Below are 27,509 nucleotides of genomic sequence, written 5' to 3'. Positions count from 1 at the left end.
CAAGTCTGCATATAAAATCTTTAGGAACTTGATCCTTCTGGAGGAAGAGCTGATTCCTGTTCCAAAGACTCTCTGTAGGAAATGAGTAACCACAATAAAGCTCTTGATTTGGGCTGTCAGTGGATGTGGTGTTCTTTGCAGGTTTGCAATGCACTCGTGGCAGAGCTGCACAAAACTCTGCAGATTCCAGCAGCTCCTCACCAAACCTGAGGAGATGTTTGGTTTGTGCAGCCCTCCAGCACAGGGAACAGCTCCAGAGCACCTCTGGCTCCTCAGAGTGACTCCTTATCCCTGAGTTGCTGTTCCTGCTGGGATCAGTCATTCATTCCTAGCCTGAGCCCACCCACCAGGTGGTGAGTGCTCAGAGACCATTCATGCCTCAGCCTCACTGATCCCAGCCCAGTGATGCGAGTGGAGCTGGAGCTAAAAATACTCTGCTCCCAGTGCTGTGCCCTAACGCAGCTCCAGCAGCCACTTGGAGCCGTGTGGAGCAGCTGTGCTGGGAAAGGCTGCTCAGGAGTGTGATCCCTGCACCCTCAGAGCCTGGCTTTCCTTCTCCAGCTTTCCTTCTCCAGCTTTCCTTCTCCAGCTTTCCTTCTCCAGCTTTCCTTCTCCAGCTCTCCTTCTCCAGCTTTTCCTTCTCCAGCTTTCCTTCTCCAGCTTTCCTTCTCCAGCTCTCCTTGTCCCAGCTTCCCTTCTTCCAGCTCTCCTTCTCCAGCTCTCCTTCTCCAGCTCTCCTTCTCCAGCTTTCCTTCTCCAGCTTTTCCTTCTCCAGCTTTTCCTTCTCCAGCTTTTCCTTCTCCCAGCTCTCCTTCTCCAGCTTTTCCTTCTCCCAGCTCTCCTTCTCCAGCTTTTCCTTCTCCCAGCTTTTCCTTCTCCAGCTTTTCCTTCTCCCAGCTGCAAACAGCCTTTGCTTTCCCGAGTTCTCACATCTGTTTGAGGAGCAGGGCTGAAGTTCTGCTCTGCAGAGCAGCCAAGCAGGGGGTGCTGCGCATCCTCAGTGGAGAAACTGAAATTTGAATGTCTTCCTCTCCCCCACCCAGCACATATTCCCTATTTAGCTTTTACCAAGAGAGAGGCAGGAATCTTGGGAGATGCTGCAAGGAAAATGCAGGCAGATGGACCCACTTGAGGCTTTCTAGAAAATGTCTGGACTGAGACAGGATTAATCAAGGAGGTGAAAAATAAGGAAATGAAGGTGAAAATGAAGAATACACAGGGGTTTGGAGCTGGGGAATTACAAGAGTGGATGGCTAAGAGAGGTGATGGTGAAGCTGATGTGCAGGGTGATGTAGCTGTGTGCAACCAAGAGGTTGGGATGTGCCTGGGAGATGTTAAGAAATGGTGAGAGGGAAAGGCTGGACAAGAGCAGGAAGGAGCCAGGATGCAGCTGTGAGCCCCTGCGTGGAACTGGCTCTGAAGTGAGTTAGGCTTGGAACAGGGATTTGTTGGGGGCTGGGATTTTATCTGTCATAAAAGCAGCGTGTGAGTTTCTTGTACATCCAGAGCTGTCTGTCACAGTGTAACAGTCACCTTACAGCACCTCCTGTGCAAACTGCAGATTTTTCTCCAGGTTATTGCTTTTCTTCCTTCAAACAAAAAGGAGATAAACACAGGCAGACAGCAGAGAAGCGGCTGTGGGAGTCTGTGCTCCCAGGCCTTTGTAGGTAAGAGATCCATCCTGTGCTGCCCACAAGGCAAGCCAAATAGGATTGGTTTGAGCTTTGGTGGCTTGCAACAGGGATGGCAAAAAAAAGCTCCTGTCCCTGGCAGCTCATCCCAAAGCACTGAGCCACCAGACAGTCTTGGCTGCTGATAGCCCAGAGCACAGCAAGTGAAGCCAGGGCTAAGGTGCCAGGCTGTGGGATGAGGAGCAGGTACCTTTAAGTGAGAAGTGGGGTCTGATCTGTGAGCTGATCTGTGTCTTCACCATCTTTGTTTCCAAAAAAAACCAAATCCCGGACTTTTGAAGGTATTCCCACCGTTCCCAGTGACTCAGGGAGAGATGAGTGCTTAATTCAGGATTTGGGGCTCAGGTTCCCAGTGGTGAGAGATGAACCAGGCCTGTGGCTGTTCCTGGGGGCTGCAGCTCTCAGGCTGTGGAGGAACAGGTCCCTCTGGAGCTGTATCGTGGGACCAAGGTGTGCTTAGGATGCCCTGCACATCTTGAATTCATTAGAGCTGTTCCATGCATCAGCCTCTTAGGAAGAGGTTGGGAAAGCTCCCTGGAGAAAGTCTCATTCAGAAATAATGAAAACACAAGGTCATGGTTATATCCCAGCATTCTCATCTCTTATTAATCCAGTGCTAAATTAATTGATTTAGGTTTTTTTTTTTAATGAAAATACACTAATCTAGTGCATGAAAATAGATTCCTTAACTGTTATAGCTCAAATATTCCGGTGCTGTTGGTGCAACTGAGGTTTCCCCTGTAGCTGAGCACGCACTGAAGCTCAGTTTGCCTTGTTTACACTGGGGTTTTTTTCAACATGTCAAGTTTGAAAATTCTAAATTCTAAAGGATCACTACATTAGGATATGCAAATTAGATGAGCTAAATGTTTTTCTTTTTCCTAAACACTGCTTACCCAAACCCACAGAGTGAAAAAGGATGAGCTGACTTGCACATGAAGATTGCCTTCCATTTAATGGCACTCAATCAGTTGCTGTGCTGTTCAGCACAGGAATTTTAGGTTTACTTATTACTGATTTACACTTTAGTGTAGCAGCTTTCATGTGTGGAGTTGCACATGCCTTTATTGGTATGCAGTGGTCACTTTGTTTTTCTCCCTTAAGTAATTTGCTAATGCCAGAACAGAGAAATTGGATTTTATTTTGATGAAACAACCTGGGGGACAATCATACACAAGCTTGCATTGTTTTTCTTTTCTGTATGTGCAAATCTTGTAGCTGATAGTTTAATAAATTACAGAACTGATGCATATTACATGCAATGGAAATGAATGTACTGTCATAACATTGCCCCAAGTGCCTCCCCACTGCATCAGCCTGTGCTTGGTATTTGAATGCAGTTCTTGGCTGGATGCTCAGGACCATTCAGGTGCTGCTAGAAATGGCACAGGGATGTTCTATGCTGATATTTCATGCTACCACAGCATAAAATACAACTATTAAATTCTACTTTCTGATACAGAGAGCTTGTTGCAGATTGCCACAAAGTTCAGAAAAGGTCAGTGTTGGCTCCGAGTTGTGCCTGTCCTTCGTGCAAACCCCGTGGTTGTCAGGTGCTCATCTTGGCTCTCTGAGTTCAGATGTGAAGTTCTTAGGTTGGTGGGTAGAAGATTTCAGCTCATTCTCTGCTTCACCCAGGAGAAAAGTGCTGTTAAAAGAGTTTTGGGCCACTCCAGTGCAAAGGAGAAGACCTTGTGCAGCTGCTCCTCCCTGTGTTTCCGTGTGCACTGCTTGGTTGTGTGGCACTGAGGTGAAGAATTCTGTTCAGAAAGGAAAATACAAGGAAAACAAACCAGCCCTGAAAGCTGGGCTGATGTCAGAGGCTTCCCTGGCCTCGATGGTGACCAAACCTCCCTTTGTCCTTCCCTTGTGCTTCGGGAGGGTTGTGAGAATAAACCTTGAGACAAAAGAAAGTTGCTGTGCAAGGCCAGGTGCTGCTTTGCTGAAGGACTTGTGTGCTCTGCAGAGTCCCCAGAGTCACCCAGCCCTGCTCCTGCCTCCCTGGGCTCTGGGGGCCCAGGCTCAGCTCCCTGCTCCCAGCAAGATCTGCCTGGCTTTATTTTATTTCTTTCTTTTTTAAAGGCTGTGCTGTCACATGGCATTAGCGGTCCTGCCTTCAGCCAGCCACAGCCTGCCACTGTTGCTTAGCAACTCTGATCATCTCCAAAATCCAAATTGCTGATACTCCAGAGCACAGGAGGGATGGGAGCTGCTACCTGGGGGGGAGAGAGGGGGTCAGCTCTCACCAAGCCACAAATCTGTGCTCAGAGAGAGGTCAGGCAAGCCAAGCATCAGCTCCAGCCTGCTCACCACCTCTGGCTGAGGCAGGGCATCTTTTGGTGGGGCTTTTTGTGCTCTTTGGAGGGTAACTGAGGTCAGGGGAGCAGAAAATATGCTTCCTAGGGTTTGTCCTCCCTCACTTTCCCTCCCTGCATCCCCCTACAAGCACATTCCTGTTCAGAAATCTGCCCCTCAGCAGAGGCTGGGATGTTTCCATTGCAGGAGGAGCCAGCACATGAAGATTTTGGTGTAAGAGCAGCTGCTCTGTGGCTGTGTCTCACCTGCTGAGCTCCTCAAGCACAGCTCCCCTGCTCTGCCATCATCCCCTGTGTGATGGAGCAGCAGCCAAAATTGCAGCTCCTCATTCCAATCCTGCATCCCTGCTCCCCAGGGAGTGCCTTTACTCCCACAGCATCTCCCAGCAGCGGGGAGGCTGCTGTGGCAGGTGTCAGGATTGCTGGAGAAAGTCCTTGCCAGAAGTTCCACCTTGAGGTTTAACCACAGCCTGTCAAAATGGGGCAAACAAAATCCCATTTAACACCAACATCCCTTTCACACAAGGATTTCCTCTCTGAGCCAGTGCTTGTGTTGGACCTTCCCAAAGGCCTGGAGGCTCCTGTAGATTGCTTGGGGGCATGAGAATATGGGAATTTGGGCTTCATTCCTGGTGGGTGATGTCCTTGCAGCACTGATTAATCCCAGCCACGCTCCCTGTGAGCAGGGGTCTGCTCTGCACTGCCCAGTGCTCAAGTCTGGCTGAGTTTATTGTGGAGAGGAGGAGTATGGGTGGGAGGAGGAGACAGGCAATGAGGGGTTTTAAGTAAAAGATCTCATTAGTTACATATATCTGCCAGTTTCCATAGTAACTGGGGAAGAGAGGAAGCCTAAATCTGAGTGTGTCTGGGTAGCTGGATGCCTGAACCATCCTCGACCTGCAGGGAGCTGCTCTGGAGCCTGGGGAGAAAAGGGGTGCAGCAAAGGCTCCAGGCTGTTCTGGGAAGTGTCTGCATCAGGCTGCAGATTTGTAGGGCCTTTTGCTTCCTCCTCCCACCATTCCCTGGTGCATGAACAGGCTCTGCTGTCCTCTCTCCAGTCCCTCAGCACACACTGGTGTCCATTCTCAGATCTGGCACCCTGTGGATCTGTGTGTCTGTGGGTGCAGGGATGGATTAGAGCTGCACGATCACTTTTTGCTGCTTCTCTGCTGCTGTCCTGCTCCCTGTGCTCCTTCAGAGGGATCCCACATTTCCAGTCTCTGGGCTTTCAGTGCCAGTTGGTTTAAGGCTGTTTCTCTCTCTCATTTTTTGTCAGTAGTGCCCAACCTGCTCTGAATGACCCAGCATAGATAAAGTGTTCCCCCTGCCCCAGCAGGGAGTTAAATTTCTCCTCCTGGGCACCAGGAATGGGAATTTGCCAGTGATGCTTATCAGGTGTGGGATCTTCCACCCCAAGTGTGACTGTGCCCCTTTACAGGCATCCAGAGCCTGATGTTTGCTCTGCTCTGTGCTGAGGAACCCCTCGGGATCCAGGGGCTCTGGTTTGGGTCCTGGTGTTCCGTGTGTTTGCCTGTTCTGGTTTCCTCAAAAAGTCCCTTAGAAACAGTGTGTGTGACAATGACACCCATCCAGGTGTGCAGGTGAAATCACACCTCATTGGCAACGTGATGTTTAGAGTCAGTGTCTGGGGGGGTTACCCTTTCAAGTAATTGCTTTTTAAAAGAGGGAAAGCATTTTTATTTCCTCGTAGGACATTGATTTGGCCAGAAGCATCTGTGTGTGAGGGAAGTAGGAGGGACCTCAGAACATGAGCAAACCTCAGGCTGTGATCTTTGTTCTTTTCCACCTTCATGTTCTGACTTTTTGGCTGTCTGTAGCTGGCTTGGGGGTGTAGATAAAGCAGAGTCCTCTTCCCCTCTGAGCAGCCCTGAAAGTCTCAAGTCCTGAGTGACCCAGGGCAGTGAGAGCCCTGTAAAATGGGCACGTTCTTACCAAGAGATCACAGCCTGAAGGGAATGAGGTGGGTCCACGGTGAGAACTGGGTTCTTTTTCTCCTTGTGTCATGTGTGCTCCTGTCCCCAGGGAAGGAGCCAGCACTCCCTGTGCCCTTGCATCCTGGGAATGCTCCTCAGGGCTCTCCCGTCTCTGCAGATGATGGATCTCAACTAACAGATGTGCTTTTTCTCTCTTCCCTCCAAAGACACTGTCTCCAGCAAACTGCAGAACAACAATGTCTACACCATTGCCAAGAGGAACGTGGAGGGGCAGGACATGCTCTACCAGTCCCTCAAACTCACCAACGGCATCTGGATCCTGGCGGAGCTGCGCATCCAGCCCGGGAACCCCAACTACACGGTGAGGGCTCAGAGCAGAGGGCATGGCACAGCCTGGGCTCCTGCTGCCTCACCCACACACTCAGCTCATCCTCACTGCTCTTCCTCCCTCCCTGCTCGCACTGTTTTGAGGGAGATGCTGTTAATTTGGCTGGGGGGGTGTGAGGAGTGCCGAAGGGGAAAGTGAGGAGCGACAGAATTGCCCTGCTCTGTCACCAGTGAGCTGGGACAGTGCCCACTCAGCAACGAGCAGTGACTTGCCAAGGTGACCCAGAGATAAAGCCAAGAGATATTAGCAAGGAAGCATTGCCAGGGTGCCCTTCCCCCTCTTACAGACAAGGGGAAATTTATGCCCCGCCGTGTTCCTGGCTGGCTGTGGCCCTGTGCTGGCAGCAGCCCGTGGCTGGTGGGGAGGCGCTCTCTGTCCTGCCTCATGCACCCCTGTGACTCTTTGACTTCACTGCCCTTCTGAGGGACCTGTGTGTCTCTGGTCTTAGAGGATTTATCTCCTGTTGGAAGCTGTGCCAGGAGTTTCAAGAGGAATTTGTGGTGTGGGGAGCCGTGGGGTGAGCGTGAGCGTTGGAAGGTGATTTAAAGTGTTTGCACAAGGTTTGATGCTGCAAGCCTGGTCTCAGCCTGATCTTTGCTTTAGAGAGGAGTGACAGCCAAGTTTGTGTCCATCAGGACTGAGCAGCAGATCCTTAGAAGCCCTTGGGTTTAGTGCTGTGATTTGCAGCCCGAGGACGAGCACAGGTCCCTTGACTCAGTTTGGGACGTGTCCCCTTTCCTCCTGCCTGTGGGGCCACCTACATTTGCTGAGAATTTGGGAAGCCCACAGTGGGAGTCTACTTTTGTTTTCCTCCTCCTGAAAGGGCAGTTTGGAGTTGGTGATGAAGAAAGCAGGAGAAATACCCTGTGTGTTTGTCAGCAGCCATGTCCAACCCATTCCCAGCCACCTTTGTGGACGTGGCAGGAAAGCTCCTGCCCCTCTTTTCCCCAGCACTAACCTCTCCTCTCCTCTCCACAGCTCTCCCTGAAATGCCGAGCTCCAGAAGTGTCCCAGTACATCTACCAGGCCTACGATGCCATCTTGAAAAACTAACAGGAGACGGAGCCTGTGCCTCACCCTGCAGAAGGAGGGGGGAAAAAGGGGTCCCCAGAGCCTCCTTCACCGCCAGCGTGAGGGAAAAGCACTCGCAACTGGAAGCAGCTGTATTCATGTGTAGGATTTCAGTCAAAGGCACTGAATAAACAAGGTAGCAATTAGTATCCACGTGCTAACGATGATAGGGAACAAACCCCTTTGGTATTTTTAGCGTCCATGGAGTTTGTAACCACTGCTTCAGACTACTCCCATCTCCCCCTCGCCCCTCACTCATCCGTTCTCGTGGGCTTCTCTCCATTTTGTGCCAATGTTCAGTGTTTTCTAAATGGCTTTAGGTGTAGTTTGGATTTTGTAAAATAACCGCTCATTGGAAAAACAAACACCGAGCAAAAACCACACGTCCGCTCATTAAAACAAGGCAGAAGTGTCGAAAACATAACACTGCACTTTATTTTATATTTTTATACTTTTTTTTTTTGAGTTTTTCTATTGTAATTGGCTTAAAGGTGATTAAAGGAAGTCTTGGGAGCCCTGCAGGGACATTGGGCTCTAGCAGGGTGAGCACGGCCTCGGGGAATTAGGAACAGAGCCATCAGCTGGGTCTGAGGAGGGGGATGGAGCCCTAAAAAAGGGTTTTTATTGCTCTTGTGCTGGCAGACAGCGCTGCTTCGATGGTGTTTTCACTCCAGCCATCTCCCTGCCTCATGAGCTGGTGATTTGAGGAGTGAGGCTGCTTTAGTGTGAGGAGGAGCTGCAGGCCTGGATGGGTGACAGGGCAGCAGTGGATGAAATGTTGGAAATGAGCCTGTTCTTAGAGCAAAAGGCTCATGCCAGAGTTCCAGGTGTGGTCTCTGCACCCTCACCCGTGTGCAGCTCCTTTTCCTCCCATTCCTTCCGTGCCTGTTGAGGCCAAGCTGCCGTCTCAGCCATCCCTGAGCTGTGCCCCCTCTCCCAGCGCTGGCCCTGGCAGTTCCCAGGCTCGTGGTGGCACATCCAGATGTGGCAGTGCCACTTCCCCAGCGGGGCTGCAGGTGTCAGCCAGGCCCCTCCAGCGAGGGGCCACTGCTGGCAGTGCCCAGGATGCCAGGGGAGCAGAGTGGCTGTGCCCTGCTGTCCCCAAAAGCCAGGTTTGGGGCGTGGTGGGAGATGGTTTGGGCTTGGCAGCGTTTGCTCCCTGCCTGCCTGGGGCACTCAGCTTCCAGCTGGGCCGAGTGGGACAGGTCATGGAAGCTTTTCTCCCATTGCAGCTCCACTCTTGGTGCCCAGAGACACACGGTGGCCAGGTTCCTGCTCTGAGTCCCTGTCCCAAGCAGCCCCATGCCCTGGCCCCTCTTTTCCAACCTGTCCCTTAGAGCCAGGATTGTTTCCCTTTCAGTCCACAGCTGTGGGCTCCTCATTGCAACCCCTCAGTGCTGCAGCAACAGCGAAAGCAAAGCCTCTTGCATGTCCCTGCTCCATCCAGAGCTTGTCCTGCTTAATCCAAGCCCCAATCCAGAACAGCCTCCCCCTCCCCAGCATGCTTGGACATCTCCTCCCCAGCTAACAAAGCTCTTGCGTGTAGCAACCCCCCTGTTGTCCTTTTCGATGCCACTTTTGAGAGGCAGTAAATGTTTCACGGTGGGAGATCGTTCATCAGGGCTTTGGCACTGACTGCAGCCAAGAGAAACCAGTGCTGGGAAAAGGTGGCAGTGTCCTGGGAGAGGCTCCAGGAGCTGCAGGACCCTGAGGAAGGTGGTGTCCCCGTGTAGGAACCCCTGTGCTCTGGAAGAAAGTGGGGCAGAGCCGGAGCAACCCAGCCCTTGAGCCCTGCCCACGCGTGCTGGGAGGTGATGTGCTCCAAGCCCTGTGGGTGTAGTGTAAAAGTCATTAATAGAGTAATTAAGGAAGCACCGGTGGCACTGAGTGCGGTGCTGTGTCGGGGCAGGGAGGAGAGCGCAGCTTCGATGTGGGGAGGGGTTGCTGAGCGCCTCCTTCTCTTGCCAAATTCCTCCCCAGCTTTTGGGGTGGGTGTCTCAGCAGAGCCGGGGCTGGTCGGTGCCGTTCCCTCCGCCCCTGCTCGTTCGAGTGTTCGTGTTGCTCCTCAGGCTTTACCTGCCCTCCGTGTCAATAAACTCATTTCCACCAGGCTCTGGCTGCGTGTGGCTCTGTGGGGATGGGGAGAGGAGGAGCCATTCCCGACACTGGCTCTGGACAGGGGAGCAGCAGGGCTGAGGGCTGGATTTGGTGGGAAGGAGGCTGCTCACCCACCAGGCTTCTCCTTCCACCAGTCACTTCTACAGCACAGACCCCCCCAAATCTGGGGCTTGCAGGGGGAGGAGGCAGCAAGTTTCCCTGGTCCTCCAACAGCTGCTTCTCCTCATCTCAAAGGGCAGCAGGGACAGATTCAGATGAGGAGCAGAAGATGGATGTACCCTTTTATGTACCCTTTTTAGTGATTTAGCCCTTTTGGGGCCCCAGGTGGGTTTAGTGTGACCTGTTTTTCCTGGGATGAAATAATAAAATCCTGGGAGTCAGTGATGGGTTTGGATTGCTTTGCAGTGGTGCTGTTGTTTTTCAGAGGGCTTTGCCATCTCTGGTGCCATCCCAAGCAAGATGGGTTGGGCTGCAAAACCTCTGTGCCAGGCCAGAGCCAAGCTTGGGCAGCCCCAAACTGCCTGAAGTGGCAGAAATCCAGCAGAACAAGCAGCAGGTCTGGGAGGTGTTGCTCTAGAGCAGAGTGACCTTTTCCCTCACCCTGCCCAGCCTTAGCTTAGCAGCACCTGGATTTTTGGGAGCTCTCACCCTCTCTGGAGGGCAGGTGCCATATCAACCAGTGTTGGCCTGCACTGGGATTTGTGTTTCATGTCAAGTAACAACAGTGACAGCCTGGTCTGGGGTCCCTGATCTTGCTGTTGTGTCCCTTCCTGCATCCCTGGTGTGCCTGGGATGGGATCATCATTCCCTGCTGGAGCAGCATTTGGCCCAACAGGAGCAAAAGCTGCTCTGGGTTTCTCAGGGCCGTGCCCTGTCAGCTGCTGTCCCTTCATGTCCTGTGGCAAAGGGAAAGGTTTCTTCCTCCCTCCCTGTTCTGCCAGAGGCTCCTCGAGAAAAACCTGGTCTTTGCTGCTGCCAGACACTGTTCCCTGTCAGCAGGGACACACCAACCCTGGGAGCTGGATTTGTCACCCGTGGGGCTCAGGGGACACAGGTGATGCTCCCTGAGCTGGGAAGTGCCAGGGGGGATTGGTCCCCACAGCCTTCCCTGTTCCTGAGGCCCGTGATGTGGGACAGGGACCTCCTGAGTTGTTCCTTGCTGCTGTGGCTGGAGCTGGGGCAAATCCTGCTGTGCTGGGTGGGCTCCCCAAAATCCCCACCTGCTGCTCCGTGCCAGTGCCAGCAGGTCCCTGAGCCCCTGATGGGGGTGGCAGGGACTCAGGGGAGGATTTGGGATCTGGCAGGATCTGACCACAGCTCCCTGAGCCGCCAGCTCTGCCTGTCCCCTGCTGCCACCTGCACATCAGAGCCCAGGAGCTCTTGGATGGATGATTTCAGGTTTGCCTTGGGCTCGTGTCGCTGAGACTGGGATAAACCTCCCAGCCAGCAGGGACGTGCCAGGATCCAGCCCCACTCCCCTCCCCCCCATCCTCCTATATTAAATTTCACACATAAAACTGCAACTGAAGAGCATCTCGGAGGGAACTGCTAAAAATAGCCCCGAGGCTGGAGCCCGAATTGTGCAGGAGAGTTCATGTGCAGCCCGATCCCTGCGCTCTCCCTGAAACATTCCAGGGCTCGGCGCTGCTTTATGGCGATGCGGGGAAGCGGAGCAGCAGCTCGGGCTGGAAATAACCCCCGGGACACAGAAATATCCTGTTCCTTGCAGGGAAATACCGCCCAGGTCCCTGCCAGCCCGGCTGGGACCCGCTTTGCCCGGTGCTGCTGCCGGGGTGTGACAAAGGCTGCGCCCCCCGGCCGTGGGGCTGTGTCTGCCCTCCCCTCCTCCCCCAGGGGGGATGCGGCGTTGTGTTCCCGCTTTCACCCCCTCCTCACCCTGCAGAGGAGCCCCCGGAGATGATTTTTCCCAGCCGAAGGTGCTGAGGAGGCTGGGGGAGCCCGGGCTCAGCCGAGCCCGTGCGATGGCAGCAGGGCTGTGCAGACACCTCGGTGCTCGCTGGTGCCACCGGGGCCGGAGAGGGCTCGGGCTCTGTTTCGAGGAGCACAGAGGTGCAGGGAGTCCATCAGCAGCGTGTCCCGGGGGCCTGGACCATGTTCCTGGAGGTGCAGCCAGCATCTTCCCTCTGTCCAGCACGCAGGTAAATGCTCCGTGCGGGGTGACCCAAAAATGCAGCCTCTGCCACAGAAATGTCCCTCCTTTGGTGGGGCCTGCAAGCAGCCTGGGCTCAGGGTCCCCCCCGGGCACGGAGAGACCCCCAGCCCTGGCCGCGGGAGGGCACAGCGAGCAGCGGGGTCGGAGGAGGGAAAGGCTCCCCGGGAGGGGTCCTGCCCACCTCCCCCGAGGGAACCCGGCCCCAGGGGCTGCCCCGGGGTGGGCATCAGAGCCCAGGTGCCGGGGAGGGAAGGGGTGACGGCGCTGCACCCAGCACACTGCAGGGGGGACATGGGAGGGTCTTTTCCCATCGGCGCCTCCCCAGAGCCCCGGGAGAAGCCGGTGTCTCTGCTGGATTCCTGCGGCTCGCTCTGGGCATTCCCTGCCTCCTTTCCCGAGTGCTGCCTCCTTCCCTGCCGGGCACTGCCCGCATCCTTCCTCGGGCATCCTCTGCATCCCTGCCTGGGCAGAGCCTCCTTCCCTCCCCGGGCGCTGCCTGCATCCCTGCCTGAGCTCTGCCTGCTTCCCTCCCTCCATCCCTCCCTCCATCCATCCCTCCCTCCATCCCTCCCTCCATCCCTCCCTCCATCCCTCCCTCCATCCCTCCCTCCATCCCTCCCTCCATCCCTCCCTCCATCCCTCCCCGGGCGCTGCCCGCCTCCCTCCTGGGCATCCCCGCCATCCCACCGGGCTCTGCCTCCATCCCTGCCCGGACCCCACCGTGCCCCGGCCGGGCTCCCCGCTCCCCGCCGCCGTCCCCCGGTGTCGCCGCGCCGGGCGGGGGCCGGGCCGGGCCGGGGCTCTGCAGCGGGGCCGCCCGCCCCGAGCCGGGCTCGCCGCATGGCTCCGCCGCCCGCCGGGGCTCCGCGGGCCCGGGCCGCCGCCGCCAGGTACGGGGATCCGCCGGGAAGGGCAGGACGGGGAGGGCAAAGTTACCGCCGGGCAGGGCCGGGGGGGGCTGGCATGAGGGGACGAGGGGGTCCCCAGCGAAAGTTGAGCTCCGGTGCTCTCCGCTCCCCTTCGCCCGCCGGCGCGGCGGCTGCGGGTGTCGTCTCCCCTCGGCATCCCCCGATCACCCCCAGCCACCCCGCGGGCCGGGGGTGCCGCGCTGCCCCCGCCACCGGAGCATCCCCGGCAGCGGCTGGGTGCGGGGGGTGCGGGGAGTGCGGGGGGTGCGGGGGGTGCGGGGGGTGCGGGGGGTGCGGGGGGTGCGGGGGATGTGGGGGGCGGGATGTGGGGTGAGGGATGTGGGGTGAAGGATGTGGGGTGAGGGATGTGGGGTGAGGGATGTGGGGGGCGGGAGGTGGGGTGAGGGATATGGAGTGAGGGATGTGGGGTGAGGGATGTGGGGTGAGGGATGTGGGGTGAGGGATGTGGGGTGAAGGATGTGGGGTGAGGGATGTGGGGTGAGGGATGTGGGGTGAGAGATGTGGGGTGAGGGATGTGGGGTGAGGGATGTGGGGTGAGGGATGTGGGGTGAGGGATGTGGGGAGAGAGATGTGGGGTGAGGGATGTGGAGTGAGGGATGTGGGGTGAGGGATGTGGGGTGAGGGACGCTGCCGCCGCCCCCGCCCCACGGGGCTCAGGGGTTGCCCCTTCCAGTGCCCCAGGCGTGGCAGGATGGCCAAGGTCGCAGCGGGGGCCGGCGCCACCTTTCCCTGGAGCCCCCTGGAGCCCCCGCCCGGCCCTGCAGCCCGCGGAGCCCGGCCCGGTGCGCCCGAGGACCCGCGCCTGGCCCCGGCTCCACCACCCCACCGTGGGGTGCCCCGAAGGGTCCCCCCGCCGTGCCTCAGTTTCCCACAGTAGCTGCTGGTAGGGCTGGGGACCGTCAGATCGGCCTCTGGTGTTTTCGGGGTGCCCCTGGTGCCAGCACGGAGGGCGAGGCGGCTCTGGCGGAGGCGCAGCGGGGCTCAGCCCGTGCCCCAGCTCCAGGGAGCCCTGCGGGCTCTGCGTTTCCAGTTGTGCCGCTCCATCACCCTCCGGCCCCGCAGCGGAGCTGGGGACGCTGCCGTGAGGAGGAAGGGTTCGTGGGGACGGGGCTGTCCCTGCAGCAGAGTGGCCCCCGGGACTGCAGTGACAGTGCTGGCTGCTGGCGGAGAAAGGCCCTGGCAGGGTCGGGCCCGGGGGCTCCCGCACCCCCCATTTCCCTGCATCTGGCACAGAAACATTCCTGCTGCCGGGGCTGGGGACAGCCAGCACCCCGGGGGACAGCGGCAGCAGCACGGGGGGACAAGGTCCCCAGTGCTGGAGTGGGGAAGGTGAGGATGGTGTGAGCCACGGCCCAGCTGGAAGGATCCCGGGGAGCTTGGCCACTCCGGCACCCAGCAGTGCCAGCCTCTGTGCCCAGGCTCCCCCTGGGGTCAATAATCTCCACCGAACAGGCACAACGGGGTGTTTGAACCTCACGCTTTCAGCTGCTGCCCTGCACTTCGGCTTTTTTAGGGAAAATGAACCAGAGAATCAGAAATTGGTCAAAGCATCCACACTTTGGGATAAAGCACAAGCTGCTTCCTAGGGAAGAGAGCGAGTGGGAGTGGGACCCCTCCCCTCGCCCTTGCCATCCCCATCACAGCTCCCGCTCCTGGGGACTCCTCAGCTCCCCCATTCCTGTGTGTGGGTTATCCCCCCGTGTCCCCCAGCACATGCGGTGGCTCTGGGCTCACCCTGGCAGCTGGCTGCCAAATGATTCCCCATCAGGTTTTAATTGCCCGAGCGCTCAAAGCCTGAAACGAAACGTTCAAGCTGTCGCTCGCAGGCACAGAGCGATGTCCCCCCGCCCGGCAAAAGGCAATTCCGGCTGTCCAAGGGGAGGGAAGATGGATTTCCCGGCTTGGGGCAGCACCGGGAAGGAGCAGCTGGTAACAGCGGCCATGGGTTGAGTCCCCAGCGCAGCCTGGGACCCTGCTGGGCAAACCCTGAGCCACAGACAGCCCCTTTCCTTGCTCTGGTGCTGAAAGGGCTGGATGTGCCTGTGACAACCCTCCCGGAATAAAGTTCCCTCAAACCCTGGCTTTCCTTGGCTGCTGGGGTGGGAGGCTCCAAGGGGGACCCTGGGGTCCTGCAGTGCCGAGGGCGCAGCTCCTGCTTGAGAAAACCTCCCCTGAAGCGACACCACCGTAACTCCAGGGTGTCTCCCACACCTGACCAGCTTCTCCTTGGCCTTGCAGTGACGTGGAGTCCCGGAGGGGAAATGCATCCTGAATGGGGCTGAGGCCCCCTGCTCGGGAATATGCGGCCTCGGCACCGCGGGGGCAGCACCAGGGCAGCGGCCGGCGTGCGGCGGGATGGTGGCAACCTTCAAGATCGCCGTGCTGGGAGCCCAGGGCGTGGGCAAGAGTGCCATAGTCCGGCAGTTCCTGTACAACGAGTTCAGCGAGGTGTGCGTGCCCACCACGGCCCGCCGTGTCTACCTGCCCGCCGTGGTCATGAACGGCCACGTCCACGACCTGCAGATCATGGACTTTCCCCCCATCACCGCCTTCCCTGTCAACACCCTGCAGGTAGGGGGGCACCCGAGGGGGCCTCCACCTCTGCGGGGTCTCCGGAGACCTCCGTGGGGTTTTGCTGTTAAATTTTGTGGGGTTCCAGTTCTGCATCGCTTTTTTGGGGGATGCTTCTCCCTCCGCATCAGGGTTTGCTTGCTGAATGAGGGATTGTGTCCTCGTGGCTGAGCAGGTCCAGGATAAAATGTGCTTTAAAGTTTGGTGACAATGAACACAAGAGAGATGGCATCCTGCTCCAAGGAGCGTGGCTCTGGCTGTGCCCACAGCCACGTCCAGCTGGGATCCTGGAGCACTGGGATCCTGGAATGCTGGGATGGATCCTGGAGCACTGGGATCCTGGAGCACTGGGATCCTGGAGCACTGGGATCCTGGAGCACTGGGATCCTGGAGTGCTGGGATGGATCCTGGAGTGATGGGATCCTGGAGCACTGGGATCCTGGAGTGCTGGGATCCTGGAGCACTGGGATCCTGGAGTGCTGGGATGGATCCTGGAGCACTGGGATCCTGGAGCACTGGGATCCTGGAGCACTGGGATCCTGGAGTGCTGGGATCCTGGAATGCTGGGATGGATCCTGGAGCACTGGGATCCTGGAGCACTGGGATCCTGGAGTGCTGGGATCCTGGAGCACTGGGATCCTGGAGTGCTGGGATCCTGGAGCACTGGGTTGGATCCTGGAGTGCTGGGATGGATCCTGGAGCACTGGGATGGATCCTGGAATGCTGGGATCCTGGAATGCTGGGATCCTGGAGCACTGGGATCCTGGAATGCTGGGATCCTGGAGCACTGGGATGGATCCTGGAGCACTGGGATCCTGGAGCACTGGGATCCAGTCCCGTGCCTGTCAGACACAACAGCAGAGCATTCAGGTGAAAACCTGGAGAGCCAGAGCCCTGATGCACCCACTGCTCAAGCCAGGCAGAGCTTGTCCCCTCCTGGGAGTGGCCATCAGCCCCTCCAGCATGGCCTGGGCTTGTTCCTGGAGCTCTGAACCCACCAGCTCCTCCTCTACCCTCAGGTGCTTCCAAAGCACCCCCACAAGGCAGTGTGGGGTTGGAAAATGTTGCCACCAGTGCCAACAACTTCTGGATGGAGTTAATGGGGGAAAAGGGGATTTTAAGCTCATGCCATAGCCCCAGTCCCAGGGACACAAGTTGTGTCACCACTGTGGGGAAAGGAGCTGGAGGTTCCCAGCTGTGGCTGCAGCCACGCTGGAGGGCAGTGCCACCAGTGGGGCCACCTCAGTTAGTCACAGTGTCCCTGTCCCCAGCAGGAACGGGGTCATGTACTGCTCCAAGAGTCCCTGCCATCGGGCAGGAGGTGAAGTGAGCATTCCAGGGGAGAGGAGAAGGTTTAAAAATTAATGGGTGAGTGCAGGGAACAAAAGGTCAGCGTGAGAAACAGCCCGAAATAGCAAAGGGTAATTTATTGACACGGCAGCCGATGTTTACACACTCCATTAACTCCTTGCCTCGCTGCACTCCAGAGGAGGCAGCCGGTGGGAGCAGATGGAGGTTTCCAGGGAAGAGAGGGTGATCAGAGGGATGGCTCCGAGGGGAAAGGAGAGGGCCATGGTGAGGGATATGGCTCTGTCTGCTGGGAAACATCGCTGGACTCAGCTCTGTGCCAGGAGAAGCATCCCTGCAGTGCTGTCCTGGAAGAGGAGCAGGAGCCAGTGGCTCTCTGCGATCCTGCTCCCGCAGTGCAACACTTCTGCAGCTCCAGCATCCCGGGAAACCTGCACTGCATGAGGAAAACCATCCTGGCATCGCTGAGCTGCCCCCCAGCACGCTGAAATAGCTGCAGTTTGGTGTCTCCCAGATGTGTCAGGACCCAGAGTAACCCAGAGGCTGCTGCTCCATCCTCCTGCGTCTCTGAGCCTGAGGATCTCCCCACATCTCCCCTGGGTGCACAGGGAGAGGCTCTGTCACTCTGCCCCCTCCCAGCTCCTCCCGTGCTGCCCTCAGTGACGGAGACCAACGCACATCCCAAAACTCCCCTTTCCCCGTCTCATTCTGATGATAAACCCGGGAAGGGCTGATTCATGGCTCTGAAGGGGTTTGCTCAGGGAGAAGTGATGCTTTTCCTCCCTGGAGAATCTTCCTCCTTTCCAGAGGCACTCAGGAGGGTTTTGCAGTGCTGCCTGCAGGGTCCCACTGCTGGGGCACCAAAGTGCCCGAGTGAGGCAGATTTTCACTCTTACAGCATGGGGAAAAAAAGATTCCTGTTGTTCTCAGAAATGCAGGGGTTTCCTAACAGCATGAATTCCTTACAGCTTCAGATTTTGGCTGTAGAGAGGCCACTCCTGCCTGCCTCTGCCCTGGATCCACATCTTGTTCTCACAGACTCAATTCCTGAGCAGTCTCTGCTTCCCTTCTGTCCCCATGTCCCCTCCAGACAGACCTGCTGCCACCTTCCCCCCCTGACCCACAGAGCTGCTGGTGCCTCTCCCTCAGACCTCAGATGGGGCTCAGCATCCTCCTCACCTGCCCTGCCCCAAAAACCAGGGTGCATCACTAATTAACACAGCTCATTAGCAGCTCTGGAGGACGAAGCTTTTACACACAGAGTAGGGGGCATTCAGCCCCACTCCCAGCTCAGGTTTTTTTTCCCCATTCCTAATTACTGGAGCTGTAATTAGGCTGCAATCCTCACTCAGGAATGGGATTGGGGTTGACAAATCCTGTTACCTGTCCCCTGGATTGAAAAGGGGGATAAGGGATCTCTGGAGCTGTGGGGGCAGACACAGATGGGGCAGAGCAGAGCAGAGGTGGGTGCTGAGGTCAGGGCTGGGGAATGTGCAGCCCCCCTGCTGCCACAGCAGCCTCCTTGGGGTGCCCATCCCCAGAACAGGGCAGGGCAGGGCATCCCCAGGCACGGCAGAGGGGCTGAGCCAGGATTGATCCCTCTCTGCACCTTGCAGGAGTGGGCGGACGTGTGTTGCAGGGGGCTCCGGAGTGTCCATGCCTACATCCTGGTCTATGACATCTGTTGCTTTGACAGCTTCGAGTACATCAAAACCATCCGCCAGCAGATCCTGGAAACAAGGTAGGGATGGTTTTAGGATGGTGTGTGCCCACGGTGGTGGGGCCCTGTGGCTCCTGGAAAGGGAGAAGGGCATCAAGGGGGCACATCCTGGCGTTAGACTGGCACCAAGCCCCTTTGCAGGGATGGGAGCCCAAAAACCAAAACAGCAGAAGCCCAGGCAGGTATCCCGTGTGGGTGAGCCCTGAGTGAGCAGCTGGAGACGGCATCGAGGGGTGGCTGGCCGGGGAGAGGGACAAGGGGACAAGACAATCTCTGCCTGGCAAAGCGTCAGCCAGGAGCCCGTTTGGGATGGGATGAGCTCTGCGGGCCGGTGGGGCTGTCCCGCTGTGCCCCGTCCCCTTCCATCCTCTGTCACCCCCCGCCCTCCCCAGGGTCATCGGCACCTCGGAGACGCCCATCATCATCGTGGGCAACAAGCGGGACCTGCAGCGGGGCCGGGTCATCCCGCGCTGGAACGTCTCCAACCTGGTGAAGAAGACGTGGAAGTGCGGCTACATCGAGTGCTCGGCCAAGTACAACTGGCACATCCTGCTGCTCTTCAGCGAGCTCCTCAAGAGCGTGGGCTGTGCCCGCTGCAAGCACGTCCACACCACCATCCGCTTCCAGGGCGCGCTGCGCAGGAACCGCTGCACCATCATGTGAGATGTGAGCCCCCCTGCCCCCGGGGACCCCCGGCTCTGCTCCCCGGAGCTGCGCTGGAGGCGCCTCCGTGTCCCCTGCGGTGACATTTGGGGACAGGGAGCCCTGGGCAGGGCGGTGCAGTGGCCAGGATGGACAGGGAGGTGGCCAGGATGGACAGGAGGTGACCAGGCTGGACAGGGGGTGGTCAGGCTGGACAGGGGGTGGTCAGGCTGGACAGGAGGTGGCCAGGCTGGACAGGGGGTGGTCAGGCTGGACAGGGAGGTGGCCAGGCTGGACAGAGAGGTGGCCAGGATGGACAGGAAGGTGGTCAGGATGGACAGGAGGTGGCCAGTCTGGACAGGGGGTGGTCAGGCTGGACAGGGAGGTGGTCAGGCTGGACAGAGAGGTGGCCAGGATGGACAGGGAGGTGGCCAGGCTGCCTGGGCATGGTGAAGGGTGTGGGTGATCCTTGGTTAAACCCCTGAGCTCTCTCCGGTGCTTGAGGCCGAAGCCATCCCTGGGGGCTGTGCCCAGCACTGGAGGGTGGAGCAGGACCCTCGGAGGGTGCCCAGATTTTGGCTGTCGGTTCATCCCTGCCAGTCCCTGCCCTGGCAGCGCATCACCTGCTCCTGGAAGGGAATTACCCAACACCTGTACCCCGCTGTTCTGGGCGTGCTTCTGTCTCTGGGGCATAGGGGAACAGGAATCCTGCTTTTCCCCTCGTGGAGCTGGGATTTCTCCCTATGGAGAGCAGCCAGGTTACATGGGCTGTCTTTGAGCTCGGTCGGGTCAAATTTCCAGGTGGAATTTCTGGATAAAAGCGAGAAAGGGGGGAAAAAAGTAAGTCAGAATCCTGCTCCTGATATCCCCAGGATGCTGGATTCTGCCTTCCCAGGGCTCGGAGCTCCCCTCTGCCCCAGCACAGCCCCGGAGGCTTCTCCCCCCAGCCTGTGAACACCAAATAATCTGGGAACGCTCCTTGCCCGTCAGGTCACCCCTCTGCTACCTCTTGTCCCGGGCTCAGCAGGGACCGGCTTTGTTCCACCCCAGCCCCGCGGTGTCCCGGGCAGGGGGACAGGGTCCACTGTCCCTGTGCCATGGCAGCCACCGGCAGGGCCACCAGCTCCGACCCCGCCGGCTTTTCCCGCAGGGATGTCACCTCCATCCCGGTGAGACCCTCGGCAGCAGCCGGGAGCTGGAGCAGCACTTCCAGTTGTGTTCTTGGGGGTTTTTTTCTCTCTGCATATCCCTTATAGGAAAGTGAGTCCCCCCGCTTTTTTTTTTATGATTTTATTTATTTATTTTTTAATCGTTCTGGTTTATTTTTCGCACCAGAGTTGCAGCTCGTCTGCGGCCTGCCCTGCAGGGTGGGTTGGCAAAGGGCAGCCCCTGTCAGGAGATGATGATGATGATGATGATGGGGCAGTGAAGGGCGAGCAAGAGGCCAAAGGGGTCGTGGTTTGTCCATGGCTGGTCCCTGTGTGACACAGGGAAACACCATCCTCACCTCCTGAGGCAGGATCTGTGTCTGATCCATCCTCCAGCAAAACCATCTCTGTAATTCCTGCTGTAGCGAGGAGCTGGAGGGGCTCAGCGCTGCTCTGGGCAGCAAACCAGGACACCCAGCTCTGTCTCCCACCACAGCCAGGTGTCCACGGCCCAGCAGCTCCGCTGTGCCCTCGAAATGATTCCCCTTAAAGGCAGCTCCAGCTGAGCTCCAGTGCCTCTCAGCGCCCCATCCCTGCCCCAGGGCTGGGGGTACACACACCCTGCTCCTCCCTCCTTGCTTGGGGAATCAAACCCCTTGCTCCAAAATGAACAGAAAAAGGGAAAAAATGAGGAAAGGCAATGGGAGGGGACACGGGGCCATCTCAGTCGGGAAGGGCAGTGGCACTTGTCACCATCCCTCGCCTTCACGGCAAGCCCGGCTCCCCCAGCCAAGCTCATCCTGTCAGGATTTATTAACACATGTAAGTCCACTTATCGATCTCTGGCTAGAGCTTTATCCCTCTAAATTGTCTGAGAAGGAAATTCCTCGGTAAATGCTAATAATAAAGCATTTATGAAGTGCTCTGACGTACACATATCAACGACTAAGCCAATACATTGTTTGTTATAACCCTGTAGCCTGCAGTTTATAGCACAATTAGTTACAGGTTTTTATAGCATCTATTTAGTATTTTGAAGAAAAAAAAAAAACCAAAAAAAAAAGGTTATAAATATAATTGTTATATTCTATTGTACTTTATAGACAGAGGAAGTTATATTAGTAATAATAACAACTCTCACTGCTTCGACAGCACTTCCCAGCTCCCGGGAAAACGAGGGCTACAAAGAGTTACTTTCCCAAGAGCCCAGGAAGGGGTAGGTGGTGGTGGTGGCACCCTGGGTGCAGGCAGGGAATCCCAGGCAGGAAGATCCGAGGTTTCCAGGCGCAGGGATGGGAGCTCACGGGAGCACAGCAGCAGCCACGAGCACCCCGCAGCCCTACTCACCCCTTACTACAGATTTACCACTCACCCAACGCCACCCTGGTCCTGCTGAGAGCAGCCTGGGCCTGGCACAGGCTGGGATGGCCCCACTGCTGTGCCCAGGGCAGCACCAGGTTTCTCCCCCTGTGCTCGTGGAGGTGATGCCTGGGTTTGGTTCGGCCCCACCAAGGATGCTTCCCTCTCCCTCCCTCCTCCTCCTGCCCCACTGAGCATCCCAGTTGCCTGGACTTGGCTTTCCTTCCCCCCCTGGACTCCTTGTCAGAGATTCCCGAGGTGTCTACACCGCCTGTGACGCCCTGCACCTCCTTCTTTGAAATTGAATTAAAAATCAGGTCTGTCCCCCTTGTTCCATACCAGCCTCAGGAGTGTTTTTGCCGGCAGGTTTTGAATTCCCAGAGTCCCAGCGCTCACATTTGCTGCTCCTCTGCAGGGAAGTGGGGCTGACTTCATCCTCTGGTGGAAAACGGGGCTCTCCTGGGCCTTGTGGGCTTCTCAGAGGGACGGGGATGGGATAATCTCAGCATTATCCTCTCTCCCTCCCCACCCACACAGAAAAGATGTGGAAACAGAAGAGTTTTGGTACATCTCTATTGCACAACCAGCGTTGCTGGGTCCGTGGCTGCGGGCTCAGGGTGCAGCAGTGCCTGCTGTGACCCTCGGTGACATCCATCACCCCAGGATGGATGTCACCCACGGGGGCAGCCAGGGACCCCTCCTGTGGCCCCCTGACCTGAGGGACCCCAGCACTCTGCAGCTGTCACACACGAGGCTGTCCCGTGGTGCAGATGGGGAACATCGAGGAACATTGACATTTTTATGGGTGTCAAGGGTGGGTTGTCCCCACTTCAGGGTGGCTCAACCCTTCCTCCTGCAGAAAGCATCCCATTCTCTCAATTTGGGGCTGGGTTTTTCCACCCAAACCAGTACAAAACGCCTGCTTAGCAGGATTACCAGTACACAAAAGGTTCATGGGGAAGGAGGGGGCGCAGCTCTCGAAGTGATGTGGGGCCCCTCGCTTGGAATCCTCGGGCACTGCAGCTCCAGTTCCAGCTTCAGCATCGCTCCCACCTTTGGAGGGAGCGGTCCGTCCGTCCGTCCGTCTGTCCGACTCTCGGGGTGGGCTCAGACCCACGACTCCTCATCATCCTCGGTCAGCCAGGTGCCGCTGTCAGCCAGGGGCGGCTCGGCCGTGGGGCGGCTGCTGCCGGACCGGGGGGCTCGGGGGGTCCCCGGGGGGCGCTGCTGGGTGCGGGGGGCAGGGGGGCGATGCCCCAGCGGGGTGGGGATGCGCGAGGGGCGCTTGCCCGGCCTGTGGTCCCGCCGGGGGCGCACCTTGGGCCGCAGCTTCAGCTTGTAGATGGAGGGGACACGCTCGGGCTTCTTCAGGCACCGCCGGGGCTTGGCGGCGTTGTTGGCCCTGGGTCCCCGCGGGGTCTGGCCCCCCAGCCCCGGCCGCTCCGCCTCCCCCGGGCCCGGGGGCTGCGGGACAGCTCGTGCGGGGGTTTTGGGGACCTGGCTCCACATCCCCACAGGGCGCAGGGGCTGCGGCCCCCGGGAGAGCTCCTCCAGCACCCTGTCATACCCGGGGGGCTGCGAGTTCCCACAGCACCCCCGGAGCCCCCCAGCCCCATCGCCAGGGCCGCAGCCTCCCCCGCCTTCATCCTCTGGCACCCGGGGTCCCTCGGCAGCCGCAGCCCTTGGGCTCGGGGCTGGGTGGCACTGCCGTGTCCCCTGGGGACCCTCCCAGACCTCGCACCCCTCTGCAGAGCGGCCCGGAGGGGTGGGGGGCCGGGGGGCGGCCGGGCTGCCTCTGCTGGGGGCGTTAAGGCCGCTGTCCAGTTTCGGGGGTCGGCTGGAGGAATTCCGGGGTGAGGGCTGTCGGCCCCGGCCCAGAGCTCCCTGCCTCCCTTCCCGTGGGTCCCCCGGGACATCCCGGTGCGAGGAGGGGGCGAGCGCCTTTCGGGGACTGGAGGCACGGGCCTTTAAGGGACTGGGGGCTCGGGGTGTCACTGTGGTGGGTGCCCCCGTTCCCTGTGGCCTGGCAGCCACCACAGACGATTTTCCTCCTTGCTGGCTGCTTCTCGGAGGTGCTGGTGCCGTCCGTGGGCTGGGTGCTGCGGACCTGCCCCGTGCCGGTGCCGCAGGGGGGGCTTTCCCCGGGCTGGTCCCTTGCGGTGCCCCGGGGACCCCCGAGCCGTTCGGGAAGCTCAGCCGGGAAGGGGTGGGTGCCCGGCCCCTCGCCCCGTGCCCAGGGGAGCCGGACCGAGCCGGGGACCGGGATGGTGGCGGCTGCTCCCCCAAAGGGACAGCGGGTGGCTCCCGCATCCTGCAGGGAGAGACAGCGGAGCAAGGAGCTGCTGCATCCCCCCCGTCCCGCCTGGAGCTGGGCACCTCCAGAAGGGAGCGGGGGGAGAAAAATTCCAAGGACGTGAGCAAACTGAAGCAGTTGGAGGCACGAAGCATCTCTGCGCCACTCACCTGCCCGAAGGGACCCTCCGGGGCTGCTCTCGGTGGGGGCTGGCACCCGGCCGGCGACCCCAGCCCTCCGGCGAGGGGGTGGCAGGGGAGCCGGGGCCAGGGGGGACACGGGACCCCCAAGGGACGGGGGGCAGGGGGCTCTGGGAGCGGCTGACCAGCAGCGCGGGCTGGGGGCTGCGGGCGGCCGCCCTCGGGGTCGGGCACAGCCGCACCTCGTGCTGCACTTGCTGCTGCGGGCTCCGGCCTTTCCAGGCTTGTTTGTGAGCTGTGGGGACAACGCTGAGCAGCCCTGTCCCCTGCAGCCGCCCCCCGGAGCAGCCCACCCAGCCCTGGGTGCCGGCAGAGATGCGCTCCCTGCAAAGCGGCTTTTGGGGTCCGGCTCCATTCAAAAGTCTTCCATGACCTCTAGTGGCCACCAAAGCCAAAGAAAGTCCCCAAAACCCATCATTCCCGGGTAAAACAACGAGGTACGGCTGTACCAAAGCCTCCCGCTCTTGAAAATATCCCCGAAAAGCAGCGAGACCAAGCACAGATTCCCCCCCGGCCCACCCAGCCGCGGGGTTTGGGGACACGGGGACTCACAGAGCGAGCTGCAGCGACACGGGTCGTGCTTGTCCAGGTAATGCTCCAGCGTGTCCCAGCCGCCCCCGACCCGCACCATGACGTGTTCCCGCAGGATCTGCACGGGAATGTCCGTGCCATGGGACACCGCCAGCCGGGGGGTGACACGCTCGGCCGGGCTGCGAGAGCTGTGCCCTGAGTGCCACCAGGTGTCCCAAAGGACGGCTGAGTCCCTGGCTCAGCTCCTGCCGCCCTCCCGACGGGTTCATTTCGTCACCACAAGGAGGGTGGGAATCCTTTCGGAAAATCCCTGTTCTCCGACACGTGCGGGGTTCTTTGGCCAGGCTTAGGGATGGATTTGGAACACCCCGGTGCTCCCATTGCTGGGTGAGACCAGGCTTTGGCTCTGTGGGATGTCAGGTTTGGTCCCACACACGCGGATGGTTCAATCCATAGCAACACCTATGGTGGGGCTGAGCTCCCCTGCTGCCCTGCCCTGGGAAACGCGGCCAAAATTCCCACACGGGCGCTTTTGGGGGGATTATGGAAAAGGGGCCACGGCAGCAGAGCAGAACTCCTGATGCTTTTCCCCCGAGGGCACAGGGTGGAGCAGACTCACCCGCACAAAGATGAGGGTGTCAGAGTCCCCCACACGGTATTTCCCTTCCGAGAGCTTGATCATGGGGAACTGGACAGGGCAGGTACAGCGGCTCACCAGGTGCTGGACCTGCGGGCAGCAGGGATGGGTCCTCACCAGGGCTGCTGGGAAAGCTCCCGGGGTGGCCATGCCCATCCCATCCATCTCCATCCCATCCATCTCCATCCCCATCCCACCCATCTCCATCCCATCCATCTCCATGCCCATCCCATCCATCTCCATCCCATCCATCTCCATGCCCATCCCACCCATCTCCATCTCCATCCCATCCATCTCCACCCCCATCCCACCCATCTCCATCCCCATCCCATCCACCTCCATGCCCATCCCATCCATCTCCATGCCCATCCCACCCATCTCCATGCCCATCCCATCCATCTCCATCCCCATCCCACCCATCTCCATGCCCATCCCCAACCATCTCCATGCCCATCCCATCCATCTCCATCCCCATCCCACCCATCTCCATGCCCATCCCACCCATCTCCATCCCCATCCCACCCATCTCCATGCCCATCCCATCCATCTCCATCCCATCCATCTCCATGCCCATCCCATCCATCTCCATCCCCATCCCACCCATCTCCATCCCACCCATCTCCATCCCCGTCTCCATGCTACCCCACTCCCCTCGGTACCATCTGGTCGAGGTTGTTGAGGTCCCGTGGTTTCCTGGGGCCCCGGGGCAGGGCGGTGTCCATGGGAGGCAGGTCCAGCTCCTGCCGAAGCTCCTCCTCGATCTCCTCCTCCATCTGCACCAGGGTCGGGGCGCGCATTCCGAGGCGGGAAGCGTGGCGTGCCAGCTCCAGCAGGCACAGCACGAAGTTCTTCTCGTTCTTCCTCAGCACCAGGTCCTCTGTCTCGAACATCAGGACGTCTGGGCAGGGCAGGGCTGGGCTGAGCCAGGGGATGTGGGGATGGGGGCAGAGGGGATGGGGGGCACACATGGAGTCAGAACCCACCCAGAAGGGTGCTCTTCACTGGAGCCATCCCACCAGGAATAGGGTTGGGTTCAACAAGAGTTGGGATAAATAACAAAGGAGGAAGAGCCTTTCCTTTTGGGCATCTACAGCTGTTTCACGGCTTCCCAAAGCCACAAAACTCAGGGTCTGAGTGCCCTGAGGACGTCCTGCTCTGTGCCACCCTCCTTCCTGGGCATCCACAGTGGTAGGACAGGGTGACAGAGGCTTTGCTCGGAGCCAGGACTTCTCCTGCTGTCCTTAGGGCTGGGATCGTGCCGTGCCTGGCAGGGACACACTGTGCCATCCACCCTTTCCTTTTCCATTCCTCCTGTGCATATTTGCACCCAAGCAAACACTGCAGGACCTCGTAGGAGGAATTCCAGCTCAGGGATGCAGGCACATGGTGCTGTCCCATGCCAGGGTGGCGCTGGGCTTGGGGGACACCTGGAGGGGCTGGAGGGGGACTTGAACGTGGAGACATGGGACAGCTGGAGCCTGGCATCCTACCTTTGATATCCATTTCCTTCCTGCACCACTGGATGAAGTTGGAGACGTTGTCCCTGGCCTGGAAGGTGCCTGGCTGTGCTGTGAGGTTGCAGGCGACGCCGGCGGTGGGCAGGTGGAGGTGCTGGGCCACGTCGGGGCAGGCACGGGCAAACTCCCCGGCCACCTGGGTGACGTGGTTGGCGTGGGAGCAAAGCACAGCCCCCGTCTCCAGCACCTCCAAGAAGGTGCCCACCTCGATGTCAAGGTCATAGAGCTCCTTCAGCCACTCTGCCAGGTCCTCCTTCATGGCGTACAGGTACTGCTCGCTGGACTGGTAGGGACGGATGCTCCGCGCCCCCGTGCCCGGTGCCCCCCACATTCTGCCATAAGCCTGGGAGGAGGGTGAGGGAAAAGGATGAAAGGGACATGGAGAGGTGCCCCAGCCCTGTCCCCAGCCCAGCTCCCTGGCAGCCACACTCACCTGGTGCCACTTGCTCCGTGCCACAGGGGGTGGTGACGCTGTCCTGGTGTCCAGAGCCCTCCCGGGGTCCCAGGGCTGTAGTGCTGCTCGGGGAGAGGAAATCACCCTCCTGGGCAGTGGCTGTTTTGTTTCCTTCCCAAGTGCTGATCCCTTCTCCTTGGTGACAAGGGACTGGCTGCAAACACTCCTTGTTAACCCTTCAGCACCTGCTCCTCTGTCACAGCCCTGCTCTTCCCCAGCCATGCCAGGGGTGGATTTCCACCCCCTCAAGGGCCCTGGCTCTGGGGCAGGAAGGAGTTAGAGAGCAGCTCATCAGCCCCCAGTTTGTTCCCAACCCCACAAGGAGGGATTTTCCCCCTCCCCAAAACCCCTACAGCCGCCTCCACCACAGGTGAGGTGACCTGAGGGCCACAAAGTGCACCTTCAGGGCAACCTCGAGGTGAGAAGGGTTTATTTTCACACCCACCTTTGGGCTTTCTCTGCTCTGTGCTCCTCTGCTCCCTCATTGCC

At 58.9% G+C, this 27,509-nt stretch overlaps 3 protein-coding genes across 17 annotated transcripts in view; 2 read left to right on the top strand and 1 right to left on the bottom strand.

The window, feature by feature from the left end:
- The window catches only part of AP2B1 (adaptor related protein complex 2 subunit beta 1), a 74,976-nt gene extending 67,132 nt beyond the window's left edge, over positions 1-7,844 (top strand). For all 14 annotated transcript variants that reach the window (XM_086859890.1, XM_086859884.1, XM_086859889.1 and 11 more), the window contains 2 exons: positions 6,168-6,322; positions 7,328-7,844. In XM_086859890.1, coding sequence (XP_086716016.1) covers positions 6,168-6,322; positions 7,328-7,402 — 230 coding nt within the window. In that variant the 3' untranslated portion in view covers positions 7,403-7,844. The remainder of the gene's footprint in view (positions 1-6,167; positions 6,323-7,327) is intronic.
- A 3,221-nt stretch (positions 7,845-11,065) lies between these two features.
- On the top strand, positions 11,066-21,724 carry RASL10B (RAS like family 10 member B). 2 transcript variants are annotated; one of them, XM_086859923.1, is made up of 4 exons: positions 11,066-11,697; positions 14,879-15,211; positions 18,136-18,260; positions 18,632-21,724. In XM_086859923.1, the coding sequence occupies exons 2-4, from the start codon at positions 14,996-14,998 to the stop codon at positions 18,900-18,902; spliced, it is 612 nt and encodes a 203-aa protein (XP_086716049.1). In that variant the 5' UTR covers positions 11,066-11,697; positions 14,879-14,995; the 3' UTR covers positions 18,903-21,724. The 2 variants fall into 2 exon arrangements, with proteins under 2 accessions (XP_086716049.1, XP_086716048.1); XM_086859922.1 differs by lacking the exon at positions 11,066-11,697 and adding an exon at positions 12,511-12,601.
- Positions 21,725-22,394: 670 nt separating this feature from the next.
- On the bottom strand, positions 22,395-27,279 carry GAS2L2 (growth arrest specific 2 like 2). The gene is made up of 7 exons (XM_086859899.1): positions 27,000-27,279; positions 26,540-26,909; positions 25,709-25,947; positions 25,032-25,139; positions 24,434-24,530; positions 23,852-24,116; positions 22,395-23,699 (listed from the first exon to the last, which is right to left on the bottom strand). Exons 1-7 carry the CDS (start codon positions 27,240-27,242, stop codon positions 22,496-22,498), a joined length of 2,526 nt encoding a protein of 841 aa, XP_086716025.1. The 5' UTR covers positions 27,243-27,279; the 3' UTR covers positions 22,395-22,495.
- Positions 27,280-27,509: the final 230 nt, after the last annotated feature.

This window comes from Cyanistes caeruleus, chromosome 21 (genome assembly GCF_971803275.1).
Source record: "Cyanistes caeruleus chromosome 21, bCyaCae1.hap1.1, whole genome shotgun sequence".
Taxonomy (NCBI): Eukaryota; Metazoa; Chordata; class Aves; order Passeriformes; family Paridae; genus Cyanistes; species Cyanistes caeruleus.
This window is presented reverse-complemented; position numbering and strand designations above follow the sequence as displayed.